Below are 27,290 nucleotides of genomic sequence, written 5' to 3'. Positions count from 1 at the left end.
ATGAGAAGGAAGGACTCCCTGGAGAAGAGCCTGATGCTGGGAACAATAGATGGCAAAAGAAGAAGGGGACGGCAGAGAATGAGGTGGCTGGATGGAGTCACCAGGGCAGTGGATGTGAGCTTGAGTGGACTTCGAGGGATGGTGGAGGACAGGAAAGCCTGGAGGAATGTTTTCTATGGGGTCGTGATGGGTCAATCACGACTTCACAACTAACAACTTCAATGGCATTCATACCTAGTTAAATGAATATAGGGTTGCTACCTAACAGTAATAATTTCCTTCACACTTTCAAAATCCCTTATAAAAACATTTAACAGTCCAAATAGTTCAGCTAACACCCCTGAACAGATGTTCATTCTAACAGGAATGAATAGTATTCACAGATTTAGCAAGTCTTAGCCAGTTTGGAAATTGGGTTGAACAAGAGAGACCAATAGCTTGCGTTTGAAGACTGTAATAAGTTTAATGAAAAAGCCCATCATTCAAGCCAGGGCGAGAATTCTTACATACAGCTGGCACATTGGACAAGACATCCTGATGAGAGCACTGCAGGATGGAAATGGGCTACAGGGCAACACATGGCAATGGTTTAAATGCTTATTCAGGGGCAGCTGCCATCACATTACAAGACAGACATCCAAAGCCTCCAGTGGTATGGCAAGGTGACCACCGCTGTTACCATTCACAGCCACTCTGAAATCTGGGGAAGCCAGTGAATGGGAGAAATGCTGGTATTTAGTGGCTGGAGGACACAGACTGCTTTGCCTTGTAGTTACAGCTGCCACATGGCTCCATTTGGAGGTTTCTGTGAGCACCCCCAAAGGCATACGCACTGGGGACGTCACCGTTTCAGTATACCTGGTGAAGCCTTACTCAGCTGGATGCCCACCAGATGTGTTGGATTCCAACTTCCATCTCCCCTATGATGGGAGTTGTAGTCCAACATATCTGGCAGGCATCAATCTGGACAAGGCTGATCTCACGGTTCCTGTTGATTAGCTTCTTTTTGTTTTAACAAAACGAAACACACACTTGTGGTTTGATATGTCAACAGACACACACACCAACTGAGAAGCAATGCTTCCCAGCTGATGGAATAAAAGGATTCAACAGCTTTGTGTCTCGGATATTCCTAGATAAAAAGGAAATTTAGGCCCACAACTAGCCTTTTAGTTGTGCCACAGTTCAAAGTTTAGTTGGGCTCAGATTCAGCAACGTAGAAACCCAGATCTCTTAGCTGTAAGGAACTGAGTTCGTCTTAGGACTTAAAACCTTGGGAACCAAAATAACTATTTGTGTGTCTTCAGCATATGAGAGGATCTCATTCAGGCTTACTCTCCCACTGCAAAAACAGGGCCTATGTCACAGCTTTAGTGCTAGTGACTGGGACGAATGGATCCTGCCCAGATTGCTTCATTTTAGAATTAAGCAGTTTGCTGTTGATCCCAGGCTCCATCCCTGGAGCCTTCTTGGTGCTTTTCACAGCTCCAGCCCCAAACTGAAGCCCTTCATAGCTACTTTAGCAGCATTTTAAGAACTTCCTGTCCTCCTGGGAGCCAATTTGCAGCAGGGCCACAGAGCCACTAGGAGACCACATCAACTGGCTTCATCCACTTGTCATGGACAGGGACTTTCATGCCCTTGCGGGATCCAGATCAGCTATCCTGTTCACCCTCAGCCAGCAGGTCGCCTACTCCAGTGAAATTTAATTCCTTATTGTCAATGTTAACAGAGCTTATGTTGGGACCAAGAACCTCTGAGGAGAAAGCACGAGCCTGGAAGCCATCTTCCCCTGTCGAAGCAGCGCTCTCATTCATGTACATCTCCAAATGTCTCAGCAGTTGCCTTGGGTTTCTTTTGGCAAATGCTTCCAGCTCTAGAGGGGAAAAAAGAAACATGACATCGGATATCCACCTGCTTGGACAAAGATTGTGACACCTGGACAAAGATAAGCACTTTTAAGGCTCTTAACTAAAGTGGAAAGATACACTGGAGAAAACCATTAACGCTAAGAAAAGTCAAAGGCAGAAGACGTCAACTAACAGATGGATCAGTTCCATAAAGGAAGCCACAACCTTGAGCACAACAGGGCTGTCAGGGACAAAACGTTTTGGAGGGCATTCATTCATAGGGTCACCATAAGACAGAGATGACTTGGCGACATGGAACAGCAACAGTTAAGTGAGGAAAAGGTGACATGAGTGGATGACCCAGAAGTCTTCTCCATTGGCTGATGGCTGGGAACAAAGGGAGATGGAAGTGCAGGCAGAAGTGTTGGGACAAAGAACTTCTCTTCCCCATACGGAACACATTGCCTGCTGCCACTGTTCAAAACTGCACCATTCTGTGTTGGAGCAGAGTAGGAACCAACTCTTTTTAAGGGGCTTTCGATGCTCTTTTGGTCTGTTCAGATTTTAAGCAGCTATGATGCAGGGACTATTTTGCAGTCCCCCTTAATGGCATCAGGTAAATTCAGAATTCACTATCAGGTACATAATTTGGCAGCCCGAGTAACCAATTAGAATGTCATTTCAACTAGATCAACCAACTAGAATTTCCCAAACTGGGTGCCAGCCCTAATTTAGGAAATTCAGACACAGCACTGGTGGCACGAATTACATGAACGCTAACACATTTGCTTCATTTGCCCGATGAACCCTAGACACAGAAGCTACCTTCATCTGATGGGGAATGCTTGCTTGCTTGCTTGTTTTGGTCACAGAGCTATACATGGACTCACTGTAGCACTCGCTTTACCTGCCCGATACCTTATTTGGATAAATGGCCTCGAGCGGATAATAATTTACAGGGGGCACAATCTGGAATTAAAATCCATGGCCTCTTCGGAAGGAAGATACAAGGTATCTACCCCACCATTAGTGGTTCTTCTGAAGAAGACGTCATGCTGGACGTTCCCTGCATCATGTGATCCCAGGGATTCTTTTTCATGTAAGTGCTGAACAGCCAACAGAAGAAAATAAAATGCAGCCTCCTCACTGATAAATCAAACAGCAGAAGAACATAAGAAAAGCCATGTTGGATCGGCTCAATGGCCCATCCAGACCAGCGCTCCACTCACACTGTGGCACCCCAGTTGTCCACAGCATCCGTCCAGCAGGATGGGTGCCGGACCTCCTCCTGCCCAAGCGTCTCAGCAAATGGTCCATGCAGGCCTGCTGCCTCGGAGAACAAAGGCAGCACAAAGCCAGCGAGTTAGTAGCCCCTGACAGACTTCTCCTCCATGACCTATGCTAGGAAGCCACATCAAACGTTTTTGGCAGAGGCAGCGGTAGACAGAAGGGATCATGCTTTCCCTTCAAGGAGCGTAACAGTGTCTTTTGGTTGCACAGTTGCAACTTTGTAATGGCCTATGTGCTGTATACAATAAAGCTCTTACATCCTTGGTTATATTTTTGTTTCATCAAAACAGGAAGTGGCAAGGAAGAAGACATCAATATTTGCTCAGGTGCCCAACAGAGGCATCAAATCCTAGTGCCCCAAATTGTAGTTCTGCCCCCGCAAGCTCCCCACAGAATCACAGAATGAGAGAATAGTAGAGTTGGAAGGGGCCTATAAGGCTTCAAATACTTATACCTGCAGCCCTGTCTTCCTAACCAAGGTTACCACTACAACACCACATGGTCAAGAAGGCAAAATGAGCTTTCTTTTAGAATCTTGTTTTACTATACAAGCGTATTTAAATTTTGGCTGTCCTTTACAATGACGGGCTTAGATGAAGCATAACTACAATCACACACAGGTTTCACACCTCCAAGCACCTACGTATGGCGGTCTCTATCTCAATGAGACTCGGGTGCAACTACGGCTTCTTGAATAAACAGAAAAGGGGCAGCAATTGCAGTGCATCCTTAAAATGCTAACAACTAACCTATTAACCCTGAAAGAGAACCTTGACCTTGAACATTCGCTGTGGCAAAGAATGAGCAGCCTCCGCGGCCCTCCCATAATGGTACAAACATGCATGGAACAAGCAATGACTATGCCATCTGTGTTTTTCTTGTGAAAATGGAACTAAATGAGCTCACCTTTGAGAACAAAACCAGAGTCAGAAATGGTCTTTTTTTGACTTTTCCAGATGTTGAACAGGCGTAAAAATACAGCCACATACAAGTCGTTCAGGACTGCAATGACCTGTTGTCTTCGATTACATTCTCTGTAAGAAGCAAGCACAATGGATTTATTCCCCTAACTTAACAGCTAGAGGGGAAGCAGCTCAACAGGAGTCCCTTCCTGAACACAGCGATATGGGATGCTGCCTTCCTCCAGGGCAGACTACTGGCCCATCTTGCTCAGCACTGCCTACACTAAGTGGCAGTGACAAGCCATTTGGCTGAAACCACTATCTTCTCTCCAAGTATCAGCTTTCCATGCAATAATCGCAGAGAATAAAACACTATTCAAAGGACTAACCGTGCCTCAGTTTCCTTCATTCACATACAACAAAAAGTCAGGATTTCACAGAATCTTAGCTTAGTGTCAACGATTTGTATGCTGATGCATGCAGCCCATCTGCTCCCACCAGGCTCCTTCTGCTAAAGTACCTGCTAAACAAAGCAGGAATGGGTTGCTGAACATGACATGACAGCTGCAGATCCTGGCAAGCTACCCCCAAACAAGACAGGAATCACAACCCAAGGAAAAACTCCGGCTTGCCATTCTGGCTTCTAAAAGACATGGCTAGCAAGGATTCTCGCTTCAGATGACACAGTAAACAAATCTTTCCTAACCACAGCTTAACATCATGCTGGATGCTTATGCATCGGCCTGTATCTGAGAGAAATGCACAAACAGAGGTGAGAACTTGCCAAAATCCCTTCTAGCAGTAAATGCATTTCATATATACAAATTGCAATGTTTTTTACATACATGGTACCTGCAACAAAAGATTGCAATATGGAGAGCAACATTCAGAATCGTAAGCAGCTGGCCACGCCTTCTCCAGGAAGCTCCAACCCATTCCATTCCCCTACCTGTCCCCGCTTACACGCAGATGTGTAAGTATATGTGTAAGTTACTCGTGTGTCCCATGGCCCATTAGACATGCTCACCAGGCTAGTAAGGTGGGAATGGTGTTTCTGCACGCCAAGGGGCTCCTGCAAGCCCACTGACGCCTCCTTCACGCACACACACTGCCCCGCAGAATGAGATCACACTCGCAGAATGAGATCACGTCTCGTATTTGCACATACATGCGTGCAACATTTTAACATCTGGTTGACTCCTGAGAATAACTTTCTGGCTTGAGAAAAAGACAGAAGTCAATCTTGTGATCTCCTTCAGGCAGGGGCCTGGTCAACAGACTGAAGAATTTTTAGCTGATGAATCAGCCTGATTTTTTTACCTGATTAAATTTAAATAAAACTGCACATTTGCAGAACTCAGTAAAGATGCCAGGCCAAAGAGTGGAGAAAAAATGTAACACAGCGTGGAAATGAATAGCAAATAACCTTTATGAGAGGGAAAGGCCGCCTGAACTATTGTCCTTTTCATTCCCTACATAAAAACAAAACGCAGCCTTAATAAGTAAACACAGTGCTGCCTTTAAGCCAAAACTTCACTGATCAAGATTTGCCCATGCTGACTGATCAGATTAACTGAACCGATGGATCTGAGAGTTAAAGTCTGCATCCCCAGCTGTGCTGTGCCATGGAGTCTCTAGGGGTACAAAAAGACCCCCCACAAACTCACCTGGAGAGCCGTTCTTCCCTCAGAACCTGGATTACAATACGAGTGATATTGACAGACATCACACAGAAAGGAAAGTTCTGTAAAGGAAACAGAGGCAGATTTTAGGAAGTGTCTCTTGCTCCACATTAGCCTGGCAAACAACTGACTCAGTCTTCTTTAGCGTGGCACAGTGTAGGTTTGGATAAATATTCTGCCTGAAGAATGGGGCCCTATTTGTCCTGATGTTGCAAATGAGGCAGGTTCAGATACCAAGAGCGTGATACTGAATTCCTTCAACAGATAAGTTGCTTTGCTTTTGCTTATTGTGCTCATAAAACCCCAATTTAACCCGGAGTTTGAGAGACCCATTTTACCTGGGTTTAAGGCACTGTGCCTGCATGCTGTGTTTTAAGAAGGGCCCGGTTCTCACAACTGGCTATCTAAGGTACACAATGCTTAAAAGGAAATTAGACCAAGGCGACTAGTCACCATGGCTTTCCATTCTCTCCGGTATCTCTCAGAACCAATTACCCAGGAACAGGACCAGAATGTCAGGTGCATCAGTCTGGCCCCTGTGAAAGCAGGATGCCGAACCAGGCTGGTTTGTGTCAGCAGGTCTGTTTGTACATTTTCATTAGGACTTAACTGCTGTGTCAGGTATCAACCCAGCAAGTTACGCTTTGCCCACTAGGCTGCAGTACCGGCTGTCCGCTGAGGATTGCAGGGATCCATCCCTGAGCATCTGGCCTGCTAAGGCTTGAGCCTAAGAGCTTGCTCTTTGTCCTGAGTAACTTGACTGAGAGAAGATTCCTGTTCTCCTTGACTGCCTTTGCTCCTTGGTCCTTTGGTATGATTTTATTGCTTATAGGATTCAAGGCAGAAGTAGAGAACTTTAGGCTCCAAGGCCTAACTCGGGCCTCCTCGAGACAAACCCAAATTCCCCATATGATCAAGGCCCTTCCCACAAGCACTGATAATTTGGTTGTTTCACAGCTTTTCTGCAGTTCTTTTCTCCCATTTTAAATGGACAAAATGCTTCTCCTATGGCTAAGCTACTGGCAGTAACAGCTTTAAGCTACAGTGTACTGGACATCCTGCACTGTTGGTCCAACCATTTTGCCTCTGAAGCCACCCCCTTAGCCTTCAGCTCCAGCATCTTTGGATTGCTGTCCTCTACTGCTGTTTCAGAACTGAGCTTGGCCTTCTGGCTGAAAGAGGTTCCACACTACAGATCTATGGGCTGCTCTGCTGCAAACCCTTTGACTTGGCCCACAACAAGAAATGAAGCAACTTGAAATTCAACAAGACTAAAAGCAATGAAAGCATAAATACAGCATGAAGGAAGCTGCAAACGGATCCTTTAAATGCAACCTCTAGTTACACTTGAACTATGTTTTCTGCCTCTCGTCCCTTTGACTTCTGCCTCTGGAACTTGACCCATTCCTTACTCCAGGCTGTGCTAATGCACCCCTTTGGCTGACAAAAGTCGGGTCAGGCTAGAGACAAGTTTATATGGTACTACAAATATTTATAGCTATTCATGACTGTTGAGGCTTTTCTCATGGAGAAAAAGAATGAAGTCAAAGGGAAACAACATGCTGACTTCCTCCGCTAGTGCCAATGCAGATAGCCATGTTGGGGGCCCTGTTGTAATGTCCTTCTCTCGGGCACAGGGGAAGGGTAACAGGAACACTGAAGCTCACATCCTGGCACCCCTAAAGGCAAACCATGCCCTGCCATTTCTTAGAACAAAGCCAGTGGCTTCAAACAATTAGGCCAGGGCATCTTCTCAGGTGGCATCACTCTTCTCAGTGAGCATGCATGCCTTCCGGACTGGTGACCAGCTGGACATATTCACAGTGAAATTTAACTCCCCTAAATATTGATGAACAAGTGTAGTGAAAACCAACTATCTGTGACAGTTAAAGGACTCCTTCTGACACAAAGCGATAAATAGGAAATCTCCTGAGGACCCTTTCCTGGATTGAAGGGAAAAAAAGACTGCACTCTAGTGATCTTTCCAACCATCAGGTGTAATTGAGAATTTTGAAAAAGAAAGCTTTCCCCTGCAAATACTAGGAGATCATGCTAGCAAAATTATTTCTCCTGTAGGTTTGCAAAAACACATTTTAAACACCCAAAATTGAAGGAAATAGGAAACATGCCTGTGTTTCATGATGGGACAGCTTGAAAATCTCTCGAGCTATAGGCAATATCCGAGCATCCATTACAAAATATAGTGTTTGCATTAATCCTAGCAATCCAGTCCCACGTAGGTCTGTGCCAGGATCCATCCCTTAAGAGACAGAGAGAGAGAGAGAGGAATGAGCCAAGACAATAAATGTTCTTTTACAGGTCCTGTTTGTGAGATACTGCTTACTTAAAGTTACATTTGAGAATTCTTAATTGCAAGTCAAACCCACAAAGGCAACACTAAAACTAATGCAACCTGCCGAGAGCTTAATGCTATCCCTTGTGAGCACACAATACAATACATCGTCCCATTACACAGTCAGACCAGATTGCTTCCAGATTTGATAACCAGAGAAAAAGAGCGAGCAGGACAATTTAGCAAAACTTTTTGGCCTATGCTTTACAGCATATGCTCACACAAGAGAGAAGTTTGGACTAAGGTACTGGAAGGACCACTTGAGTCTGGAAGGACCTACCTACTCTTTTTGGATCTTCAGCAGTGGTCTTCCCAACTTCACCAACCTTCTAAGAAACAAGAGACAGCCTTGGGCATGGGATCCTAATGCAGAAAGCTCTCCAAGGAAGACTCTCCTGGGCCTTTCATCTTAACTTTAAATGGCACACTGTCCCAAGCTTTTAATCAAACATATAACATTCAGTCACACTATATTTTATGCTGTTATAGGTGCTGCTTATGCTGTTATCACCAGATTGGTTTTGGGTGACGTTGGCTGACTTTCTGGCCATTCTGCATCAGTTGTTGAATATTCATATTGACCTCGTAAGCTTTTAGAAGCTGGAAAGCAGGCTATCAATTTTTAAAGCAAAGAAAGGAACATTCACATTAAAGAGAACCTCCCCCCCCCCCATCAAATGCTTTTGCTCGTAAACAGTGAAAAGCTCCTTGCAGCAAGGACTTCTGACTCCCAATTATTTAGCAATTTAGCAATTACAGCAAAAAGAAATTACTTCCTTCCTACACACCCCCCAATTCTACTTCTGAAATGGAAGATGCTTGGGATTGCCAGGAATGGACCTTTGTGCATTTAGTTCAGGAACCCAAAATAAACTCCTGGGCTCCCAGTTTTTTTAACTATAAGCATGTTGTCTTTTGCACCTAGCTCCAGTTAGTAAATCTAATGGCTTCAGAAAAGAACAAAGTAGATCCCACAAGCTTGACGTCTACCTACCACCAATGCTATGACAGGTGGGCATAACACCCTATACCTAAAATGGAGAGGAGGAAAAACTTGCAAGCCACCTTGGGTTCCTTGTGAGAAGAAGAAAGGTGGGGTACACATGCTAATACTAATGTTATAACAGCAATATTAACCTAATGTTAATTAACTTTAATGACAATACACCGCCCTTACCAGATCAGCTTGGGCCTGTTCTGAAAAGCTGCTTCCCCCTGCATGGGGACTCAGGATGCCCGCTCCTCAGCCCATTCTCACGCCAGGCGAGAGCTCCGTGGGCTGCAGCATCCAGAGAAACAGCGTTGTGCTGTTACGGCAGGAGAGAAACAACAGGCGGGCTCCTCCCCGCCATCCTCCACAGCAGAGGGTCCAACCCCAGGCCCACACGTGGCCTGCCTGGGGTGCCAATCAGGCCCCGCAGGGCTTTCCCCACAAGTGTGCGACCCCTTCCTCAGCCCCGCCCTTTCCCCCCAACCAGCTCTCATTTGATTGCTTCCAGGCTTTTGTGTAGGTTTCTTCCCCTCACCTCCTCAGGCTAAAGGGCCTCTGCGAAGGCTCAGTTTCCGGCTGGATGTCCTTTCAGCTAAACTGTGCTAGAATTTTTGCCATGCCCCTTCCTGCATACCCGACCCATGACGCATGCAGCCCCCCGTGTTTTTCCCAAAATGTAACTTGACCCTCAAGCTGAAAGGGATCTGATGCCCCTGTTCCACGAATGTTAAATATGCTCTCCCTACAAAATGTGAAGGAGCCTGAATGAGCTGATCTCGCCACTGTGCAAATGGGCACTTGCAGAATCTTATTCGATCTCTGGCCTACCTTGGAATCCCAGATCCTCCCAATGGGCTCCATAACGGGCACAATCAAACCGGGATCCTGTTAATTTCTTGTAGACGGTTTGCAAGATCCGCGTGTGCACTTTTTCATTATTATCCAAGCCACCTGGATAGGGAAATGCCACACAAGAAGGTAAGTGTGTACACTTTGAAGGTGTGAGGCTCAAGGTTCATCTGCAGCATCTCTGTGTAAGATCAAGAGGCAGCACACAGAAAGAAAAACACTCTACTTGAATCCTTAGTAAGTTGCTAGAAGTCAAAGTCAACAGGACGAGCGTGAATGAGTGACTGCTCAGTGTAGCTCTCTGCATCTTTATAGCAGGGGTGCAGAACCTCTGTCCTGGGGACCAAATCCAGAGCTCTGGGATTCCACAAAGGGACATGCCCCCTTTCCCCAACCACTGCTCCTTTTGGGTGGTTTTCTAGACTTCTAAAAAGTGGAAATTCCTTTCCTAAGGCTTTAAGCTAAAATATGCGGATATTCTGGCCTGCCTCCTTGGTCTTCAGCCCTGTCCAACAGCAGTGCACACCTTCTGAGAGCCCCTCCAAAACAGAGCTCGGTCCTCAGGCTAAACGAGGTCCAGCAGCTCTGTGTCTTCACTGGAACGTCTGAAGCTGCTTCTCATTGAGCCAAAGCACTGGTCTATCTTGCCTGTATGGACAGAGCTGCCCAGGGTTTCAGACAGGAGCTTTCCCCAGCCCTCCATGGAGATGACTGAAGCCAGGGCCTTCTGTGTGGAAAGCATGCATGCGGCTGCCGAGCGATGGCCCTTCCCAGACTTTCAAGGCACGGCGATATTAAACAGGCTGCAGTCAAAACACGGGCTGCCAGCTGGCAGTGGAGCTACAGACAATGCTCACCTTGGTCACAGGAAGCAATACTCACACTGGGCTATTGCCAGGGCTAAGTCCCGCTCACTTTGCAACTGCTGATGGAGACGGGGAGGGCCAAAGAGGAAATGGGCAATGGCAGCCAGCCCTCTTCTCTGCACCGTCGGCTGGATTTTTTTCTAGGAGGAGGAATATGAAAATAAACGCAATGGAGGCACAGTCCCGAGCAAGCCTAACGACTAGTGGCCAGAGGGGGGACGACGACGATCACTAGTAGGGCTCTAGGAGTTATGGGAAGGTGTATTTCAGGGTTCTTCCATCATGCCTGAGTGGAAAACAAGCAGGTGGGTGGGTTATTTTGAAAATGCCAGTGCTTCTACAGGTGATCAATTCTGGATCCAGGCTTACATTACTGGGCACACACACACACACACACACACACACACACACACACACAGAGCTATTAAGAGCAAATCATGTTTCAAAGAAGCCTCCTCAAAAGATAATTATCTAGTAATGTCCAGGTTAGAAACAACTGTGTGAGGCTTCTTTGAAAAGTGTCCAGAACCCTCAACTGGTCCAGAACGTGACAACCAGGTTGTTAACTAATACTGAAGTCTCTGGCCTATCCCATTCTGAGGTTAAAAGATCTTCCTTGGCCCAGCTGTGTATCATGGCAAACCACAACTGAGCCTGGGCTATTGAGCATTTCATCCCAGCCAGGATATCTTTGGCAACAAGCCAAAGAAACAGCTGACAGCTTGTTGTAGGGCTGTTCCTCTGGCTTCCTGGGCAAGAGGCAAGCCGCAGTTCCAGGTTCACATGCTGTCCTTAGCCATCCAGCACAGTAACATTTGCTTGTTCCCAAAACCCATGATTTAAAAAAAAGACTTTGGCAGTTAACTGGGCCACTAACTTGCAATTTATTTTTGTATGCAACTCAAGGCACTGGTTCGGAATGGCCTGTTCATGTGGCAGAGCACATACTGTATATGTGCACTTGTCTTTTCAGCCATCGCTCTCCCAAAAGCACCATCCTGCCAAATCTCTCACAACCCTGAAGTCCAGCTTACTGCACAGACCACTTTCCTCCATATGAACCTGTCCTCTAATTGAGTCCATCCTGAGCAGACCTTCACCACGTTCCCCTGCCTTCTGATGTCAGTGGGTTGTTTCCAGAAAGAGGAACTTTTAGCAGTAACATCCAAGCAACCGGTGCCTCATTGCTTTCTTCCAGGGTCTACCCTGGTGCTATTTAGGACCTTTTCCCTGGTTTTAGCTCTGCCTACCTTGCCATTCATTTTTCTGCTCTATCTTTTAAGATATCTCTTGGACATTTTACCTGTTTTTTTCTTAGCTATGATTTATTTTGGAAGCTGGCTTGAGGGTGCTTGTCAAAGGGCAGGGCTTAAATGCCACCGAAAAAGAAAAAAAAATGTACTGTGTTACTCGATGCCAGGTAAGAAGGGTTACCCACATGTAGATATTAATGTGAAAATACTTGCAGTGCAAGTCTCAAGCCCTTGACCTTGCATGCCTGGCTCCACTGAGGCTAATGGCACTAATTCATGTCACGATGCGAAGGCACAATCTAAAAGCGCTTGCAGGTGGCAGTCCGCTGCTGGTAACCGCCAGGCAAGGCTGCCATTGCTTGGTTCAAAGGCAGTCAACAGGGAATGCTAGTTCAACTATCTGGTAACCGCGAACAACCGTGGGCTGCTTCAGAGCATCACCTAAGCCACTGTGTAGGCAACTGGGAATGAATCACACCAAGCCTCAGGCTTACCTGCAACCCCTACACCACCTGTGAGAGGAGGAGAGGGCAGGAGTCTGCTCTCACCTTCAAACAGGGATGCATAACCTGCAACTTGTGGGTGCGAGCGGCTCCCCAAACCCTCTTTCATGCTCCCCCAACAATAATCCACAATTCATTCGTAATGGTGAAAAAGGACACTCTGGGATAGGGATGAACCAGACAGTCCCATGGGAGCTTCTCCATTAGGGCCTTCTTTAAAAGTAACAAAGCGGAATGATCACAAAGTCATTTTCCTATGAAGGAAAGTGACTCTCAGCTTCAAAAGAGGACATGTGTCCACAGTGAAGGGGATTGTTACAGCAAGACCAACGTCTCTTTCCCTTCCTCTCTGAGCTGTTTCACACTCCTGCACCAAAGAAAAAGAAATGCTCACTTCCGGAGGCACAGCAATATAAACACTTGCATGAATACAGGCTTTAGAACACGTGTCCTAGAAGGGCTCAGGCAACACAAGAGGGGCTTGTAGAGAACTGGGAGATTTTTATTCAAGTCTCACTTACACCAGAGGAGATCCATCAGCAAAAGCAAGCAAACAAATTCCTGTGAGAAAGAACGGGCTAAGTGGCAAACGGAAGGGAGGAGGCAGTTCAGAGAGACCAGGACAGCATCTTGCTTGCAGAGAAACTGCAGTCTCAAATATATCCTGAATTTTAAAGCGCGTGTGTATAAATCTAAGTTGCACAGGGCCTGACTGTTGCAAGTTGCAATATGCTGACTCCTACAGCATGAGGCTGGGCCAGAAGGAAATCATGTGCCACAATACCCCTTGCAAGCTGGCAGAAACAAACTTTTCTGCAAACTTCTGCAGTTATGGTTACTTGTTGCCTAGAAGCCGGAGCCACACAGTCTTGCGGGCTTCTCCGACAAAGGTGAGGCAAGAGAGAGAAAGCAGCTGAATCATGGAAATTCCGGTAATCCTAGCTCCCACGATCAAAACGAAATAGGAAGAGGGAGTACTCACTTCCAAAGTGCTCCCAGCACCCAACATGAACTGTCAACACAGCATTTTCAGTGCCTAAAATATTTAAGCAGCGTGCCTATTCAATCAATCCTACTTGGCATGTACATACCCTGCAGTCCGAAAGATCTGCGGTTTGGAAATACTGCAGTGCTTCATTGAACGAGATTAACGGTGTGGGACCAAGAGGCTTCTCCACGATTCCTACGGTCACATACACGTACAAGAGCAAAGGAAAGCACATTTATTTCGCTCATTTTCTTCCCACTGTTCTTCCCGACATGCACATGAGGCGGCTTACGATATTCACTTTATAACTGTTAGGGCATCCAAGCAGCTTATTTGTTCAAATGTCACACTGAATTTGTGTCATTCACTCATACATGACCCAAGGCCAGGGGTGAGCAGCAAAGGCACCAAGTTAAGCCAACTTATGGGTGAAGACTCCAAAAAGTCTCCTCATCATTAGGTGATTGAGCAACGAATCACACATTCCCTGCACAGAGATGCAGGGAAGAGATCCTAGGAATAAGGCAGCGAGTGTACTCAAAATGCCAGCTCAGAGATTAGGGGCAGTGGAAAAGGCCAATGGTACCGGGAAACAGTAATAAACTAATCTTGCCAGGATTATAAATGTCCTTCAAGCTGTCTAGGTGGAATCATAGTGCACAACTGTACGTACAGCTCTGTCCCCCCTCCCCCCAAAAGGGTATTGGAGAGTTAAAACAAATCCATCACAATGATCAGGGGATTAGAGCCACTTTCCAATAAGAGAAGGCCGAAGCGCTTGGGGCTGCTTGGCTTGGCTTGGCAGGGAAGGCTAAGCTAGCTCTGCTGCTAACAGCATGCACGCAATTAACCCTGCATGTTTTTGGTCATGTAAATAGGAGGTTCACATGATTGCTGTGGCTCATTTAAGCCCCAGTGCGTTCTGGTGCAGGTAGGTGGCAATTTTAAATATTTTAAATATTCAAGTTGTGAGGGGGTGGGTTGCCACAGTTAGTTGTGTGCAGGAATTGTGTGCAGGAATTGCGCTAGGGTTAAGCCTTGGATTCGGAAATCCAAAGTTTCCTATGGCCCACCAAGAAACAGTCCAAGGTGCCACGGGAGCAGTCGCTTGCCCTCTCTATCATTCCCGACACGTGTCAAAGGACTGGAACTCCCAGTAGTCCTAGCCAGCACAGCATAGCCAAGTGTGAGGAATTATGGGACAGTTCGACATCTTCAGAAGCTATCCATTCCCAAGCCTTGCCTGACAGTAAGGTAGCGCTAGAATTGTGATGCCGTGCGGAAAATGGGTGCTCTAGGCTTAGATCACAGTCTTTCTGTACTCTTAAATTCAGTATCTTTCTGCCTTTGGGAAGGCAACTAAGTAAAAGTAAACAGTGCAAGGTTTGAGTTGTGGCTTATCTGCGAAATAGGCCCTAGCAAAAAGAGAGAGAGAAAGCAAGGCCAATTCACTCATTCAGCCAGAAAGCGGTACCTGCTAAACAGATCAAAATTAACTTTTGAAAGCTTTTGTTTACCTCTAGCTGGTTGCTCTCTGCCATGACTGCAATGCCATGACTTAGGCATTCACTCCACTGAACCACATTTATTTCTTTGAAAAAAGAAAAGCGGGAGCCAGGTAGAATAAGGCAGTGGCATCTAAATTTCCACTTGGTGGGCAGAGAAAAGTTTTTCCTCCCTCTCTCTTCCAATCAAGTTGAATGCTTGAAGATTCGGGACAGATAAAAGAAAATGCTTCTTTACCGAGTGCACAGCTCAGCTATGAAACTGCCTACTGCAGGATGCAGTGATGGCTATCCACTTAGATGCCCTCAAGAGGGGATTAGGAGGACTCAGGGAGGATAAGGCTATCAGTGACAACAAGTAGCGTTCCAGTTCCAGTTCCGCTAGAATCCACCTCTGAAATGCTCCCATACCTACCAAAGGATCTGCCACGCTTTCGGTAAACCCATCACACTTCCCAATCTGGATCTGGAAGTTCTTGTTATATTTAAGTTTTTATCAACAAATTTTATGTAATTGTCATAATGCTAAGCTTTCTTGTAAAATCTAATCTTCTCTCATCTTTCACCCCCCCCTTAATGCCTAGACCTGTTGCCATTTATTAATTCTGAATCAATAATTCATTCTTGCTCCGTACAAGATCGGAACAGTAAGTTCTTCAGGAGTCGATGGCTGAGGTAGCATATTACTAACCATCCACTTTGATCCACACTATGTACCCTGGAAATGCTGTCCTACAGTACAGCTTGACGGTAAACAATCTGTGGTGGGGAGGCCTTTGCATTGTTCCTGTCCAGCAATACTCGGAATGAACTTTGCTACTGATTGTTCTAAACTGCCCAGAGAGCTTCAGCTATGGGGCAGCATAGAAACGAAGCTAATAATCGTCATCATAATAAAATAGAGAAAAAGAGGAAAGATTCGAGACAGCATGAATTCCAATGCAATTCTTAGGATTTATTAGGCTTTATCCTCTTAATAGGGTGCTGTCTACCCATGCATGGCATTGCTCTCTCATTAAGAAGCGTGTGGTGTTTTTGTGTGCATTATTACAGGGCTCAGCACTGGGATCCTTGCAGCAGCTTCCATTTATTTATTTATTTATTATTTATAAATTTCATTTTTATACCACCCAATAGCCAAGGGCATTCCGTGATTACCTCTACTAAATTCTCCCCGTGCCCACAGCACTCCGTAACAGATCAACAAGAAGCTGTCTAGTTTAAGACAATGCTTGAAGCACTGGGACCACCACTTCGATTTCCAGACTGTATCTTAAGTCTGACACCCACCACACGGCTATTCTTAGGCACACTTCCTGGCTCTATTACCCACCCCAGCAATCCCTTTTCTTGCCACTGCGGCTCCCAGTGCTTAACTGCAGAAGCTGCCCACTCTGTACGTGTAATTCCTGTGCGAAAAGCTCGCATCTGTCAGCCAATCAGCTCCCAGAACTAGTTCATCGAGCTCTGGCTGGTTTGTAAGGCCCTCAACAGCCGAGGAGCAGCTTACCCAGCAGGCCCTCTTCCACAGAGACCAGCTCCGTCCTGACATTCTGACAGGAAGGACTCGCTTAGCCTGCTTCCATGCCCCTGCTGTGGAATGAGCCCTCACCAAGAGCAAACAGGCCTCTCATGTGACACATTTCCCCTGACAATTATGTAAAGACGTTCCTGTTTGTCCAGGCATTTTCCTGGCTGCTACCACTGCCGGGCTGTTGCCTTCTTGTTTGGTTTCGTTCTACTTCATGATGGTTTTACTTCTGAACTTCCGTGGGATTGTTCTTTTTCAGGAAAAGCAGTACGAAACTTTTCTGAAGTAAATTTATTTATAGCTCACCTTTTTCCTTTCAAGAAACTCAAGGAAACATATGGAATCCTCCTCCTCTCAGGTTTATCCTCACAACAACCCTTTGAGGTAGGTCAGCCTGACAATCAGTGACTGTCTCAAACTGAGCTTGGGGCCAGCTGAAGACTAGAACCTGGACCTCCAGATTCCAGCCCAACACTCTGTCCTCGAATGAATGAATGAATGACTGAATAGAATACCTCCCGGCTGGATCTGTGCCACGGCATCCCATTCTTCCCTGGCTCGTAGCACCTCTTCACTAATACCTAGAGAGAGAATAGTTGAAACATGTCAGAGGCAAGCTTTCGGACCCCTTCCAAAAGAACAGTTTTAAGAACACTACAATTTGCTCCTTTAAAAAATGTGCTGCATTCTCCAACAGATAACCAGCTCTATTTTGCTGCTGTGCATTATGGAACAGCTTTCAGAATAATCTGGTACTCTTCATGTATTTTGGACTACAACTCCCAATATGCCTCAGCCAGTTCTGCCAAAGGTCACGGGTGAAGGGAGTCACAGCCCAGCCACAGGTAAGCAGGGACCACTCCACCAGTTTGGCCGAGTACCCAGTCCTGTGTGGCTCCTACTCTCCCTCGGCTATCATCTAGTAGCAGCTATTCCACTAGTTTGCAGCAGAGGGAGAGAAAAAGAGAGGCCTTCCTCTTGGTTAAATGACTCCCGCTGGTTGACTCCTCCCTCCCTCCACTGCAACCTGGCACCATGCATGCCCTCAGGCTGCAGCAGGGGGAGGTCTGGGCAGATTAGTTCTGCTCCATTTGGCTCTCCTTTGATTTTCTCCTTCAAGCTAATCATTGGCAACTTTAAGAACTCATGCTTCAGTCAGCTTCCTGCCTCCCGACGCTTCTCCTTCCCTGTCCCCTTTTCCTTCTTGTGTCATGACTTTTCAATTGTGCACCTATAAGCATGAGCTATAAAGTGCTCTTGGAAACCTTCTTTGGCCAAAGGGTTGGGCAAAAATTCTTAAAATTAATACTGTAAAAGATCTTAAAATGTTAGTGCAAGGACTTCCAAGCATCAGCTATGAAACACTGCCTAGGATCCCCAGTGGACACAACCACACGCAGCAGCAACTACTTTTCTCTTCCTGCTCACGACAAATGGGTTGTCTGACCAACCCAGCAGGAGCAAGAGCTGCCATTTTGCACAAAACCACCAAAAATGTGGGCAGTTGTATGTATCTGTCCTCAGAGGCAGCATCTGCGAGCCAGCAGACAGGGAAGGAACCATTATACTGCTACCCTTGGGTTGTCTCACCGAAGGTATGGCATCCGTTCCATCAATTTGTTGTTGTCAGTTGCAAAGTTGTGCCCAACCCATCGCGACCCCAGGGACAACATTCCTCCACCCAAGCCCACACCCACTGCCCCAGTGACTCGATCCAGCCACCTCATCCCCTGCTGCCCCCTTCTCCTTTTGCCGTCAATCGTTCCCAGCATCAGGATCTTCTCCAGGGAGTTGTTCCTTCTCATTAGGTGGCCAAAGTATTTGAGTTTCATCTTCAGTATCTGGCCTTCTAAAGAGCAATTGCATCAATAGCACCCATCTAATTCATGCAACAGTAACACTTATTTCTTTATATTTAAGATAAATGACATGCCTTTCATGTTCAAAAAGGGATGCATTAAAAAGAAATCATGAACTCATCGTAACACCATAAGTCAGTCACTAAAAATACAGCTTTTACTGGACTGCATCACGAATCAAATAACTGCTTACAAGCATAAGATTCCTGACATGGTGACTGAATGAGGAAGGGGCGGATCTGATTAAGATCACAAGGAGGATGAAGACAAACTTCATTGTGCTTTAAAGGAATAGGACCCTGCCACTGATGGAAGGACAGGTACAGCTTCTTGGGGTCCTACATCACCAGAAAGCAACAGAATCAATTCCAAGAATGAAGGGATGACTGAAAATGTATCAGTTTCAGCTCAGATCCTAAGAGCAAAAACCTGGGGAGTGGGGGGACAGGCAGCAGAGAATGTGAAAATAATTGTTGGTGCACGATATTAATGCATAAGATCCATGAACATGCATGAATCAAACTCTTTCCCCACTCAAAACAGGATTACTTAACTCAACGGGAGAAATGTAAACCATACTGGAAACATGATTTTTAAAAAAATTCAGAGAAAAAGGTATTAGAAGGTGTTCAACAGCTAAGTTATGGAGAGAACAGAGAAGGTGCCGGAATCTTACCTGCTTCTCTGCATCCATTGGCAGTTGCTGACAGAGACTGGAGGAGGCCATTCTGTTTCAAGGCAGAAATCTGAAAGGAGGAGACACCGTCAGAATGCAAAACAGTGTAACAGCCCGTTGGCGGCCCATCGGACAATTTCTGTCAAGGCTAACGTGCTTGAATGACCCCAGCCTGTGACTGGGACTATGTGGTGAAGCTGCTGCCACGGGCCTCAGTCCCTGGAATGCATGCCACGCAATCCACCGACTTCCACGTAGACAACTAACTGATCAGCGGCAGCTGAGGACACAGGCCGGCAGAGAGGAGCCACCGAGCAGGTGAGCCAGCAAATCTGCAGCCGAGTTGTGGAGAACTGGAATCTAACCTCCATCCAAGGACAGTCTGAATAATCCTAGACAAGTCATTATAGCTCGGATGAAGCTATTTCACAAAGTTACTGTGAAGACAGAGTGATGCTTTCTTCACTGTTTATGGTTTGCATTCGGCATTTCCACTGTGTTGTGCAGCATCCAAACAAGCTGGGTTATGGGGCAGTTTAAAGGTATACTTACTTATGTACGTATGTATGTATTTATTAAAAGCTTTTCTATCCCATCCCCTACAGAATGTCACGGGGTGGCTTAAAATAAATAAATAGAACAGAACAGCCCCACAGCATCCGAGCACTAATATACTAAAACCCCAATTAAAATCAAATAAATATTAAAATAATAGGAAAATAAAGAGGATTTTGCCTGACACCAGAAAGAATATAACACTGGCGCCAGTCGAGCCTCTCTGGGGAACGTATTCCATAGTCGGGGTGCCACCGCAGAGAAGGCCCTCCTCCGGGTGCTCTCTCTCCTAATCTCCTTCAGATGTTGGACTGTCACAGGAGGCAGGACCATTTCGGTGTTAGAAGGTCCTTTCCTAGAGAGGGGACTCCCACACGAAAGATGCGGCCTGCTACTTTGGAGACAGCCGATGGCGAGCTGTGCTCTTCGCAGCAATTGTTTCTGTAATGCTGCTCTTTTAGTACCTCTTTAACTGCATTGTCTAGTTCCATTTTTTATTTTTATATATAAAAGGGAAAAAAACAAGGAAAAGGTTACATGAAAAAAGATACCAAGGGACTTTACAGAAAAATTACATATAGCGCTAAGTTCAAGAAATAACACAAAAAGTCAATTATTATTTCTTCTGTCAATGTTATGACTACAATTTTGAGTTAATAATACTTGGCTATTATAATAAAAAAGCTTTTGCATGGGTACCAAGTAAATAATAATTCATCTTATAACATATCTACAAACCCACCAGCAAGTAATTATGTTTTCTTTTTGTCTCAGATAAAGCAATGTCAATATAGTTACATTTGTAAAGCAATTATATTAATTCGATCATTGTGTACATAATAATAGTAACATTCTCACTTGCTGAATAAAGGATATATAATAGGCCCTTTATTTTACATAAAATTCCTTAATCAGACTTCTATATATGTAGCTAATTAGTAAATGTACCAGCTAGGTCACTCTTACATAAATTCTATTTTTTTCTCTGTATTGTTAAGTAAAATATGTATAGTAAGCTTTCCATTTAACATTAATTCTTTGGATGGTCTTCTATTTATCTAGCTGGTTAATTGTGCCATTACGGCATATTCCACTAACTTATTTTTCCTGTCTTCACTAGTTGGGTAACCTTCTGCTTTCCATTTTGTTGCAATAATAACTCCAGCTGCTGTTATGTTTAAATAATTCTTCATATTTCTTGGAATTGTTTTTGGTACAATACTCAATAGCATATCCTTAGCGTTCATAGGAAAGTTCATTTTCAGCATTCCATGCATTTCAGCATGTATTTCTTTCCATTATTTTTACCTTCCTGCACATTCACCACAGACGGTAACAGGTCCTGTTCACTATCCTGCATTTCCAGCACCTCTCATTATAGTTCTCGTCAACTTTCTGAATATCTTTTGGAGCAACATACCAACAAAAGAAATATACTGACAAAATTTATATCTTTCATCCATAAAGTTTCATATTGGCAGAAGGAGATTTTATTCCTCAAAGTTCCATATAATTCTTGGCCGCCTCTAGACACCAATAGATAATTGGTGTCAACAATTTCAGTACAAATCATGAAAAGGGCCTTTACATTGAAAAGTGTTCCACAAAATGATGAACAATTCAATCATTTATAGGTTCATTTACAATCAAATAATTGCAAACAGATGTGCGGGAGCAACAAAAAACCCCTCAACTTACTATCTTGCAGAAACAAATTACCAATATTAATTCACTGCAGACTGAAGTACCTTCATTATTATTTTGCCCACACAGTGTAACCCAGCTGAAATGAGTGCTTTATTTTATGCATTTGCTGCCTCTGATTGTTATAACCAGTTGTGTTGTTTTTACTGCATGCTGGATGAGGACATTTAAATCACAGTTGGCACACCTGCCTGGACCTTTCAGCATCTTCACAGGCCCTCTCCAGGTGACCACTTCAAATGAAGCCAGGCAGGTGCCTACAAGAAAGAGGACCTTCGTGGTAGCGGCTTCCCACTTATGCAATGTCTTCCCCTAGAGGCTTGCCTCCCATCCAGACCAACAATCTCCAGAGGAATTCAACTCCATCCCCAGGCATTACGAAAGAACAACTCCACTGGTTCAGGATGCAGATGCTGATAAATAATAACGTGGTGCCAGGCAAAGGCATTTCCCTCCTCCAGCTGGATGTCAGTCTTTCAAAACAAGTATGCAGAACCTCGTCCAGGCCAAAGACCACATTCTATTTCAGCAAGTATCTAAGGGGCTTCATGCCACTGGTAAGAGGGGTACAGCCAAAGTACCGGCACAATTACCTTGAAGGTCTTACTACCAGTAACAAAGCCTTGGAAAAGGCACTTCAACCTCTAAGAATGGGTAGCATAGTTTGGAACGGCACCAAAGAACAAAAAAGAGAAAAGGATTACTGGTTAGGGAAAACAAGAAGGGACCAGGCCTCTGGGAAAACTCAGGGGGGCCAGACAGAGCCCCCAGACCTGAGTTCTACACCCAGGTTTTAGACATTACTTTTTATGATTTAGATTCGGTCTTAAGAATGCTGGAATAGTTATTTTCATATATTTTATTTCATATTTCCTGCCCAGATTAGTATTGTTTTAATTGTGTATTGTTTATATGTTTTTATTCTTGTATCACATAATCTACCTTTCGTTATTGGGAAAACAGAATAAATAATCAGTAAGGACAGCATAAAACAGTTTTAATAAATAAACAAATATACACATTAAATATAAGGATAGGAATTAAGATAAACTGCAGGGCACAGAGCCAGCTACTTAAATTCTCTGCCACATTTACTCCCCCTACAGTGCACAAAGTACACATGCACAACACTGGTGCCAGACCCCAAAGCAGTCAGAGCACAGGTGGAGAATGCGAGGCTCTCCAAATGCTGCTGGACCACAACTTCTCCCAGTCCTGGCCAGCACAGCCATGGATCGAGGCCAACGGGAGCTCCAGCCCAGCAACATCAGGAGGGCCACAGAGCCCTTACCCCTGGCTTACAGACCAACAAGTGAAACACTCACATGCACGGATTTGTAAACTGGGTAAGTAATCGCTTGTTCTTCATGCTGGCAGTTTTCTGTGCTGCATCGGTTCATCCCCTGATGGAAACAATGAAATCAGAGTCACCAGGGAGCAAATTATCACTGCAGAATCCCAAAGGCACTTGGTTTCCAAGGAGGAACAGAGAACATGGTGAAGCTGCTTGTATAACTGCCTTTGTCCATTGACAACCTCGGTGGGCACCAGTATAGAAGGAATCACATTCCAGAGCTGGAAAGTTGCTGTCTGCTCGTTAATTTCCAGAGTGGCCTTCCCCAACCTGCCACGGTCCAGATCCCATTAATTCCAGGCAGCATGAAAAATAACCCTGCTGGCTGGGGATGATAGGGTTTTGGTTCAAAATATCTCAAGAACAGATTGAGAAAAGTTGGCCTAGGGGTACTTGCTTGTTTAGAGAATCGTGGTGGTGATAGATTTTGGGTATAAGGAAGCGAGATAACAGAGAGGAAGAGGGAGTTTCATATGGGTGGATGAGAAACGCCAAATAAAAGCGGTGTAATTGCTTTATGCTGTATGTAAGAACATCTCATCATGAGAAAGACGCAAGTGCCATGCAAGTGAGGCTGTCCTGGGAAAATACACAAGCTGCTCTAAGTTCTTTGGGGAAAGAAGAAGATGAAAGTTTAAGAAATAAATTCTGCATTTACTAGCTAAATGACATTTAGAAGGCCTTAGATGTCTAAGAAGACATCTTAGAAGACAACTTAGAAACCCCTGCAAAGTAGGTCCATTATATTATTCTCACATTACATATGAAGAGACTGAGGCTCAAAGAGGGTGGCTTGCCTGAAACATGCAGTCAGTTTGGGCCTGAATCTAAACCAGAAATGCTGGCTTTTCTTTATCACTGGCACCACAACACCATACATCATCCTTCCCAAGCTGATGCCCTCCAAAAATGTTGGAGTTCGACTCCCATCCTCCTCAATCAGCATGGCCTGGAGTATGCTAGGAACTGTCATCCAACACATATGGTGCACACCAGCTTGGGACAAGGCTAGGAAAAACTGCAGCTGAATCAGCAAATTTGAAAGGTACATGCCCGTTCTTCAGGTTGCCACCTGATGTCTGTTTCCTAGGGCCTGAGCCTCTCTAACAGCTGCCTTGAAGGACTATTTGGTACAAAGCTGGGATAGCCATTTTAATTCCTTAACTAATCAAACAACCCATCGAAATGCCACCTATTCTGACATGGTTTTTTGTGACTTCAGAGTGCCATGAGCCTTCCTGAAGGGGCAAAAAATGGGGGCCGCTACAAAGCAAGATACTCCCCCTCCCCAGAGCAATAAGGACTACCCACTTGTAGTCTTGGATCAATCAATCATCCCCTCTATTGGACACGGCCAGTACACCTCCTGGCCAATGAGGTCTCCCCAACCTTATTCGATCCAGCACACAGGTTGGGCAGCCCTTAGACACTCCATCAGTCATACAGGTCCACTCATTAACCCACCCAACGCACCTGATAAGGGCTGCCAACTTTGCCCTCCCATTCACACAGCTCCACCCTCCTTCCCCTCAGCCCAGCTAACGAGGGCTGCTCCCCCACCCCTGGTCCTCCTGTTATGCTATCCCGAGCAAGAGGGCTACCCTGCCCCGCTTGCTCTCCTCACCAGGCCAGATCCGTGGGGAGAACCTTCCGCCCTACCCCTGCCCCAAGCCCCATCCACGCCCCCTTCTCCCTCATACACGGATATATATGCACACGCGCGTCTACATATTCCCACACCGGCAGCCTCGCAACACGCCCCCCGTTTTCCCCCACAGGCCCCTTCCCCTCATTTGCTCTCCCCCCGTACCCGAATAACGCACCCAAGGAGGAGTCATCCCCGACAAGCCGGACCGAAGATGAGATTCTTCTCTTACACTCTCCAACCTCCTCCTCTTCCTCCAATCTGTGCTCTGTTGCTAACTCGCCCCCCCCCCGCCGCGCTCCCCGTAACACCCACCTACGCCAACGCGCCTGCGCGTCCCTTTGCATGCCGGGAGTTGTAGTCCTAGCTTCGCATCTGCCGGGGGAATCCGCTGCAAATTCTACCGGCCATGGTTAACGGGTGCGGGTCTGTTCCTTGGAACGGACTTCGGCTGTTAGGCAGTTGGGGTCTCTGGTGTGTTTAAAACTGCGTCTGGGAAAAAGATAGTTCTTGAGAGTGGAGGTTGCAAATACAGCATGAAAGACCTGCAGCCTTGAGCTGGTTTACTCTGGAGTAAATCCCACAGAGTGAAAAGTGGACTTACTCCTATTTCAGAAGCGGGCAGACGTTCAGGAAGCGGTACAGAATCGCAGCAAGGAAAGACTCAGTCCAACGCATGGTTAGACAGGGGGAAAGACGAGAGTCGGAGCCCCGAAACTTTCATTTGGAGCCCCGCAGCTCTGAGATGTCATCTGACCCACGAAGCTGCTGTCCATGAGCACCTGCCGAAATAAAGTGCACCTGATCCGCCTGGATTACCTGGTTCTTCGCCGCACGTACTTAAACGCCTGCTACCCCCACATCTTTCTACCTCATTTTTTCCTGAAATCAAAATGCCCTCCCCTCTGCTGTCCTTAGACCCCTTCCTTCCAGTAGGATCAGTGCTTATCAGCTAAGAGGGCAAAGCTGCATGCAGAGAAAATGCAGCGTGATAAATTTGCTCCAGAGGGGTACACCTGTACGAACTTCCCCTTGCATTATTTATTTTTATTTATTGCTCTCTGACCCACCAGCAGGAGCTGTTCGCCTGGCAGATACTACGGATTAAACCATAAGACACACTGTACAAGATCAGACCAAAGTCCAGCAAGATGTTTTGTGCTCATTTATAGTAGGATATGAAGATCAGAGCTCTTCTGTCCACTGCTGTTTGCCCACCAGCAGTAATTGATATGCAAAACTGCATTTCCTCTGAACTTTTTTCTGTTTATGAGGTACTCAAATTTCCCTGATATCTGTCGGGAGACAAATTCTGCCAAACATGGCCCCTCCAAGAAATTCCTAATACTGCATGTGTTGATGATAATTTCCTCCAACAGAAAGCGGAGGAACAAGAAGATGAACAACTTGATACTAAACAACAGGGAAGACCTACTGGACAGAGACGCAATTGCAGGAACTCTGAAGGAATTTGAATTTGAAATACTTGATTTTTTTATTCTAAAGGAAGGAAAAGCCAAATGCAGTCCAATATGGAAAACTGATTTTTATGGAAAACTCGGCACAACGATGAGCAAAGAAGTCCCATGGCAAGTGGTTCTAATAAAGGGCCAGTTCAGCCATAGCCAGAGTAAAAAAATTACAAAAATATCAGCATCCTTTGTTTGATTCAAGAGTGTGTGTGTGTCTGTCCAAGTCTGCTGCATGAACATTTTTTTACCTGTTCTTAAGTCTGACTTTCCCCATAGAGTCAGGATAGTATGAGAAAATGGCTTATACTAGAGCTGATGATATGTAATGTTATGTGCCGCACATCTCTGACCACCATAACTGTGGGAAGAACCCAATCTGTTGCATCATGCTGAGAACCTAATGCCACCCATTTGAAGAAGGGATCCAGACATAGATTTAATGTAATAATTATAATAAAGATTCCAAAACTGATCAAGGTGGATAATCTAATTGACATGAAAAGGCCTTAGTACAGATCAACAAATTAGCCCTATAATATGAAGCAAAAGCTGGAAGGCCAAACCTGCCTTCTTTAACTTAAAATTGCATCCATTTTTAAAGAATTGTAGGATTCTGTGCATTGATATCTGGCCTGTCTTAAGTGAATCATAGCGTAACTCTTTTTATTCATTTAAGAGTTCATGGGAACACTTTTCATCTGTATCTAGTGAAAGGGTGCAGTCCAATGGGGTACCACTCACCTTCTGAACTCAGAGGACCATGGGCATCCCTGTTGAGGATGGAAGGAATACAGAGATGAAGGTCACCTCCATACTTTTCCCAACCGGCAACTGATTTAGACTGGTGATTTGGGCCATCTAAGCTTTTTTTAAAACTGGTCATGAGGACAGGCTGAGGTGTCACTGGATACAAAGCCAGACTCCTCAGTTCCTCAACCTCCAGCACCGAACAGAGAGGTCCGCCTGGCGCAGTCGTTATTTGTTTTTCGGCGCCAGGCAAAGACCTTTTTATTTAAGCAGTATTTTAAATGTTAATATTATTGAATTTTATCTGGCCAGGGCGGCTTGTTTTATATTGTATGTTTTATTTCGTATATTTGTATTTTAATGTATATATTTTAAAATGTTATTTTAATTTATTGTTGTAAGCCGCCCTGAGGCTTCGGCGAATGGGGCGGCATAAAAATGTTTTAATAAATATAAATAAATAAATAAATAACTATGATAGTGCAAGGGCGGGAGCAGAGCGCTCCAGAGTTTCCTATGGCCAACTAGACTGCATCAACCCGTCCTAGGACCACTCCCTTGTTCTAAGTCATGTCTGAACATTCCACTTTTCCCTCTGTTTTTAATTTTAGTTTTGCTTTGTTGAAATGTGCAATAAACATTAATTGAGCAATTAAAAAGCCCTATCGTATGCCATCACGTACCTGGAAGTAAAGGACTATACGATTGTATTTTT

General features: G+C 45.2%; 1 protein-coding gene across 1 annotated transcript; it reads right to left on the bottom strand.

Moving 5' to 3' along the window:
- Positions 1-443: 443 nt before the first annotated feature.
- Positions 444-24,623, bottom strand: ELMOD3 (ELMO domain containing 3). Its single transcript, XM_044437356.1, has 11 exons — positions 24,535-24,623; positions 22,683-22,760; positions 19,099-19,168; positions 17,079-17,144; positions 13,631-13,722; positions 10,800-10,923; positions 9,897-10,019; positions 7,854-7,984; positions 5,710-5,786; positions 4,047-4,174; positions 444-1,876 (listed from the first exon to the last, which is right to left on the bottom strand). Exons 1-11 carry the CDS (start codon positions 24,547-24,549, stop codon positions 1,656-1,658), a joined length of 1,125 nt encoding a protein of 374 aa, XP_044293291.1. The 5' UTR covers positions 24,550-24,623; the 3' UTR covers positions 444-1,655.
- Positions 24,624-27,290: the final 2,667 nt, after the last annotated feature.

The sequence above is a fragment of the Varanus komodoensis genome, unplaced genomic scaffold (genome assembly GCF_004798865.1).
Source record: "Varanus komodoensis strain SLA01 unplaced genomic scaffold, ASM479886v1 scaffold30, whole genome shotgun sequence".
Lineage (NCBI taxonomy): Eukaryota > Metazoa > Chordata > Lepidosauria > Squamata > Varanidae > Varanus > Varanus komodoensis.
This window is presented reverse-complemented; position numbering and strand designations above follow the sequence as displayed.

Excerpts from the sequence above, each read along its gene's own strand:
- ELMOD3 (XM_044437356.1), bottom strand. Across the intron at positions 17,145-19,098 it reads CAATGGATGCAGAGAAGCAG|GTATTAGTGAAGAGGTGCTA; the intron begins GTAAGATTCCGG and ends TTCTCTCTCTAG. Across the intron at positions 1,877-4,046 it reads CTCTGGTTTTGTTCTCAAAG|AGCTGGAAGCATTTGCCAAA; the intron begins GTGAGCTCATTT and ends TTTCCCCTCTAG.